Source organism: Melopsittacus undulatus, chromosome 2 (assembly GCF_012275295.1).
Source record: "Melopsittacus undulatus isolate bMelUnd1 chromosome 2, bMelUnd1.mat.Z, whole genome shotgun sequence".
Lineage (NCBI taxonomy): Eukaryota > Metazoa > Chordata > Aves > Psittaciformes > Psittaculidae > Melopsittacus > Melopsittacus undulatus.
The window spans coordinates 103,262,091-103,268,090 of NC_047528.1; the positions used below are offsets into that span (position 1 = coordinate 103,262,091).

A 6,000-nucleotide genomic window follows, 5' to 3' on the forward strand; every position below is an offset into this window, starting at 1 on the left:
ACAAGGTGCTGGAAACAGCTGATTTCTAGAACACTAGACAGTCCAAACCTTACCTGATCTAACCAGTTGCTGTGCCTACAGCTTGTTTCTACCAAGCTTTCACTGCTAGAAACCACTACAAATAGGGATATTTTAGAAAAATAAATAAAAAAAAAAACAACCAACCCTAAACACTAGCATAAGAAGTCTGAATACATCTCTGCAGATAACAATGTTATGCAGCTCCTCTACTTTTAATACTTTAGAATGTTAGTTTAGGTCTTAAAATGTTCTCAAAAACACATTCAGCAGTAGACATTACTACTGACTGCTACCAGCATAAAGTATTTCTCTTGAAAGAGTGCTCCAACAAAGCAAAAGCTGGACGACTGGAGAGTGAATTTGGTTGTGCAAATACATCAGAACATCCTAAGACACCAACAGCCCCAAAATAAATTGCTGCAAACTGTAGGACACTTACACTGACATTACTTGAGGATGCCGTTTTTCCTTCCATAATTTTCTCTACTGAAAAAGAAAAAATATAAATAAAATAAGCTTAGCAATTTTTTATTTATTTATTCAGAAGGAAGAAGGACCACAGTAGCAGGTATTAAAAGCAAGAACATGAAATTAATTTTTGAGCAAGCTAGTACAAAAAAAATCATTCATAGAATGGTTTGTGTTGGAAGGGACCTTAAAGATCATCTAGTCTAACCCCCTGCCACTGGTAGGGACACTTTCCAATAGACCAAGTTACTCAAATGCCCATCCAGCCTAGCCTTGAAGACTACCAGGGATGAGGCAGCCACAGCTTCTCTAGGGTATTTGTGCCAGTACCTTTTCGTAAAAAAGTTCTTCCTTATGTCAAACATAAACCTATGTTCTTTCAGTTTAAAACCATTGTCCCTTGCTCTGCCACTACAAGCCTTGGAAAAAAGTCAGCCACGATACAAGAGAAACATGTGACCGGTCAAGTTCATATACTTTCATTCAGCTCAGCGGTTTTTCAGCTCTCACCCTCATCCCCCTGGTGTGGGGAACAACACCTACAGCCTGTTCAAGGAAAGCCAACGTACTGCCTGTTTAGACACCTGTAAAGTGGAGAAACTGACAAGCGCTGAGGGGAAGCAGAGGCCACATCCAAGGGTGGCACCAGCCGGGCTGTCAACGCAGGAGAACGCCCCGCCGCGTCGGTGGCGGCCGCCGAGCCGAGCAGCGGGGCAGAAGGAGTCTGCCCAACACCACCGTTGCCTCAGCTTCCCCACCACTTCCCCAGCTTCCTTCTCACCCAGGCGTCGGGTTTTTCTTGCTAGGTAGGGAACCGGCTGTTCACTAGCAAGCGGACAAGTGCTGGGAGTCAGCAACTCCGCTGCCTCCTCAGCCTTCTCAAGAAACAGCAGCAATGCCGCCACTCAACATTCCCTCCTCAGTGTAACACAGTTCACCCACCCCCGCCTGTCAGCTTTGCTAGTCCGCGACAGAAACCCTGTCCACCACGGAAGGCCCGTCCTCAGACAGCCAGCACGGACACTGTCAGCCAGTTTTAGTTTTGTTTTATCCCTATCTCATCACCTAGAGAACAAACACCCATCCCACTCACCAGCGCAGCTTCACCACCACCAGTCTTGTTTACGCAGGCCCCGCCGCCTGCGCAGCTTCCCCGGGTACTTCCGGGCTGGGCACCACCTCCGCCCGGTTCGATAGAGCCGCCCGCCGCTCCGCCCCGGAACGGCGATGACCGTCCCCCCTCACTCAGGTCCGCCCTGAGGGCCTACCCGCGCTTCCCTCGTGAGCTCCGCCGTTCGGCCTTGTCCCGCGAGCTCTCTCTCCCCAACCCCTTCTACCCTTCTTCCACTCCCGAGAAGGTTCGTCTCGCTTCCCCGCGCCCCGTCAGGTTTTTAACTACTTTGAGTTTAGTTCGGTATTAAGCCTCTGAGAGAGAAAAAAGTAAATCACGTGGAGTAAATGATAGCGTTACACTATGGGAGTCTTCCCGCAGCCAAATGGAGAACAAGACCCATCTGTTGGGTTTTGTGGGGTTTTGGTTGGTGGTTTTCGGCTTATTTGGCTGTTTTCAGGGCAGCTTCAGAATTGTAAATTTTTCGTGTAACTTTGAGTTTTCCTTTTGTTTTGCCTTTATTATTAAGTAATGGGAAGCTGTCCCTAACTGGTTTTGACAACTTTTCAGTTTCACACTCGTAGTTGCAACTTATGGTCAGGTGTAAAGTATGAGATGTTACCTTGTAACTTGGAACTGTCTGAAAGGCTTTAAGATGACCTTAACTATCAGCAACTGATACATTTTATAAATAAGCCCATAATAAAGTACATAAAGTAACAAAACTTGAACTAAAATGGTTTATTTTCTTTCACACAGAACTATCTAGAACCCCAGGGTGAAAAAGATTTCCATCTATGATGATGACCGATTTTACAGGAGAGCATATGGTAATGTTGGGCTTCACTAGAATAAAGTGGTTTTAAATTGAAAATCTTATGAAGAATATTACTTGTACTGCAGTAGTATTTGGAATATGTCAATTGCTGTAACAAATACTTGCTGAATTTACAGTGGAAGCATTTTACACACCAACCAGAAGTGAGAGGAAGGGAAAAGGGGGTTTTCCTCCACACCCAGTAATTTTTTAAAAATCAAAATAGCAAATTGTAGACTGCCAGAATAAACACCCTTGAATATTGCATTTATGTGTAGACAGTGAAGGACAAGCAGCAGTCAACACTGACTTAAAATGCAGATTTATAAAAGAAAATAAAAAAAAAGTAAATTCATTATGCAGCATTTAGAGCATCTGTAGAGCACCTAGAGCAATCTGTAACTGCTGCTTTTCAGTTCTGTAAATGGTATGAGTTCAACAAAATCAGTCCTCCAGACTAAAAAATATGTGAGTATAAGGTGCTATTCAAGAGAATTCTTTAGTGATAAACTACTATAAATTACTTCAAAACTTTTAAGTTCACACCCTAAAGGCAATTTTAGGAAGGGAAGTCATACCTATGCCTGATGTAACACTCTTGTTTGTTCCTGCCTCCTGAAATCTTCAGAAACCTTTCACAATGCTGTGTAAATTATTTCTTCAAGTAGATGTTGAATATTACATACACAGTTGTTCAATATTACATACAGAGGATTTATTCTGTAATCATGTATCCTTGTTTTGGTTTGGAACTGAAAAAGCAATGTTGTTGAAGTAAGAGCATAGTAACTTCCTGTTCATAGTATGTTGGGAAACTACAGCTTCCAACATTTTAGGGGTGAGAAAAGGGCCCTGAGAAGTGCTGGGCAGCATAACATTCCATGGGGAAACTGCATTTGTCTCTTCCTACCTGTTGTGGAATGCTTCCTCTGTGCTTCAGCTTTATCCACAGACATCTTTTGTCAAATCGTGTTCACTTTTCCCCTACTCTATTGCACAACATGAATACAGGTAGCTTCCTCCCTACTAAATATGATCTCTTTTTTGTGAACTGCCTGTATTTCAGTGGTATAGCAAACAGACTCTGTCTCACTCAACTCGTTTGTGTCTTTCATGCCTTCCCGCAGAAGGAAAAATCATAGAGGAACATACGCACTTGTAACTCCCTTGTGCTGTTTCCATTCCAGGAAACTGGCAAGACAGTAAATGGTTTAGCTACCACAGAATCTAATTTTTTCCCTTTTCTATATGTACTTATTTTATGAGATAAAAAAGGAGAAGGTACCATTTTCTAGCCTACTCTCTATTAATCAGAAGACAAGAATGACCTTGGAGAGATGACAATATCTCTACCCCAGTGGAGATTGCTCAAAAGGAAACCTGAATCCCATGGTTTCCAACTCAAATTGTTTACATGAAAATTTTCAGATCACTTTCTGTCCTTGTAACCAGCTTTGCTGGTATAGTGAGTTTACTGTTTACTGTGTTCTAAAAAACTCATTATTTCACTAAGAAAAATTAAAAGGTATATAGTAACTTGTACCAATGTTTTTGCCAAATATAACTTTATATAAACCATTAAAAAAAAAAACACCAAAACAACCCAAACCTGTGCTAAGATTTTACAATTGTTATAATTACAGGAATTTGATTCTTGCAAATATCTGCTGTTAGGAAAAAGTCCTAAAGAACAAGGATTCTAACCACACTAAAGTTTACCTCATGTTTACCATTCTACAGGCAGTGACAGTCAATAGTATGATGAAGAGTTATACAGAAAATAGGAGGTTATATGCTTAATTTTTGAGTTGCACAGAAACTAATTCTGGGTATAATCCTTATCAGTTCATTAGTCATATAAGCTGAAAAATTATCTTAGCTCAAACTAGAGATATCAGTCTAATCTCATGAAAGTTTGCTGCATGAATTTTATTTTCTCCTGTTCCTGGGTCACCATGGCTAGCTTATTCTGTCATCCATTGTACAATTTCCATGTGCAAGTACTCGCAAAGATGAACAAGTAACTGAAGAGATTATTATTAATATACTGCTGTTGGAGTTTAGTAACTGAAACCTGTGAGAGCCTTTACAAGCAACTGGGTTACTATAGCCTACCAAGAAATAGCCAGTATCAATAAGTATTTTGTTTGTAGCCACTTTTAAATATTAATTCTTATACAATAGTTTTTCTTTATGTAGGTGTCAGATGGAGGTCTTTCACTATAGTAACATAGTCTTCTTAATTTGTAGTGGTTACAAATAAAGCACAAACTAAGCTTGAGGAACTTAATAGAGGGTTCAGAGTATCAAGAGGAACTGAAGTACGACTTCAACATAAAAGGGGAACTGAGGCATCTGGATACAAATGAGTCCTTTGTTTTCAATTATTACAAGAATGCACATGAGCAGAATCATAAACGCTATCAAGTTTTGGGAAACTTGATTACCCAATACGTTTATGAGCTCCTGGAAAGAGTCTGCATGCTGCAGAAAGTTTATATTCCTACTGATGCTACAGAGGATGAACCAAGAAGTTTCTTTTTCATGAGTGAGAATGCACTAACAAGTTCCTCTAGCCTAATTGTCCTTCTTCAAGACCGTGGAGTGTTCCGTGCAGGACAATGGGGGCAAAGGATAATTATCAGCGAGGGCCTAGGGCATGGAACACAAACACCATTCATCAAAATGGCCCTTGAAAGCCATGGGGGGGTCATTGTACTGAATCCCAATGACAACTTCGTTGATTTGAAGACTGAAAAGGAAAGGTTAAGTTTCTCTACCAGTCAAGAGGCACTGACTTCAATGGAGTCTACCTGGTGGGTCCCCAAGAGGGGCAGCTGCAACCCTGAGGAGCATACCATGTATGTATGGGATCACTTCATTTCAAAGAGTGCAGCCAAGAACGTGGCCTTCATTGCCCATGGCTATGGTGGCTTGGTGTTTGTTGACTTGCTAGTGCAGCGAAAAGGGGAGGTAATGAATAAAGTGTACTCTGTGGCATTCATTGATTCCACGCACAACGTGTGGCACCAGACTAGAAGCGATCCACAACTACAAGAATGGATACAGAAACATTGCCGTGAATGGGTGTCAAACAGTAAACCTCTAGATAAAGTTGTGGGTTCTCTCATGAAACTGAACTGTCGTACTGTCTCTGCTGGGACAGAAAAGTATGGTTTAGCCCCCTCCTGCTGCTTACATTCCATCTTCAAGTACCTGAAGAGCACTTTGAAAGCCAAGACCGCAACAGCCTCTAGACAATCACCTATTGCAACTAGAAGCAGAACAAGTAAGAAGTGAGGCAATAAAGGTATACTGATTTGTTCTTGATAATGGTCTCTTCCTTTCATAACTGCCCCTTTCAGTCATCTAAGGACCCTCATCTCACTGTGCAGCAGCTTACAGTTCTAAGTTTGAAGCTAGTTTGTTTCTTTTTGAGGAACACACAAATCCAAGTTAACTATCAGGAAATAAGTTACTTGTTGAAAGCTGTAAGCCACACCCTTCAGTTAGCTGTGAAATTTAAGTTCTGCAAAATAAAGATGCTAAGGTATAGCAACTCTTACCTCTATCATTAAAAAAA

General features: G+C 41.2%; 2 protein-coding genes across 9 annotated transcripts in view; one reads left to right on the forward strand and one right to left on the reverse strand.

Annotated features, from left to right (window-relative positions):
• Positions 1–1,647, reverse strand: part of SENP7 (SUMO specific peptidase 7) — a 39,935-nt gene extending 38,288 nt beyond the window's left edge. For 3 of the 8 annotated variants that reach the window (XM_031051366.2, XM_031051364.2, XM_031051362.2), the window contains exons 1-2: positions 1,583–1,647; positions 461–507 (exon numbers count right to left, since the gene is read on the reverse strand). In XM_031051366.2, coding sequence (XP_030907226.2) covers positions 461–496 — 36 coding nt within the window. In that variant the 5' untranslated portion in view covers positions 497–507; positions 1,583–1,647. The remainder of the gene's footprint in view (positions 1–460; positions 508–1,582) is intronic. The other 5 variants (XM_031051360.2, XM_031051361.2, XM_031051359.2 and 2 more) reach the window with 3 other exon arrangements.
• Positions 1,648–1,733: 86 nt separating this feature from the next.
• LOC101875624 (putative protein FAM172B) lies at positions 1,734–5,729 on the forward strand. Its single transcript, XM_013129708.3, has 3 exons — positions 1,734–1,847; positions 2,360–2,430; positions 4,668–5,729. Exons 2-3 carry the CDS (start codon positions 2,398–2,400, stop codon positions 5,715–5,717), a joined length of 1,083 nt encoding a protein of 360 aa, XP_012985162.2. The 5' UTR covers positions 1,734–1,847; positions 2,360–2,397; the 3' UTR covers positions 5,718–5,729.
• The last annotated feature ends 271 nt before the right edge of the window (positions 5,730–6,000 follow it).

Bases quoted from the DNA above. Each gene is read 5' to 3' on its own strand.
- LOC101875624 (XM_013129708.3), top strand. From the start codon at position 2,398: ATGATGATGACCGATTTTACAGGAGAGCATATG. The intron at 2,431-4,667 runs GTAATGTTGGGC...CTTAATTTGTAG, and splicing joins ATTTTACAGGAGAGCATATG to TGGTTACAAATAAAGCACAA.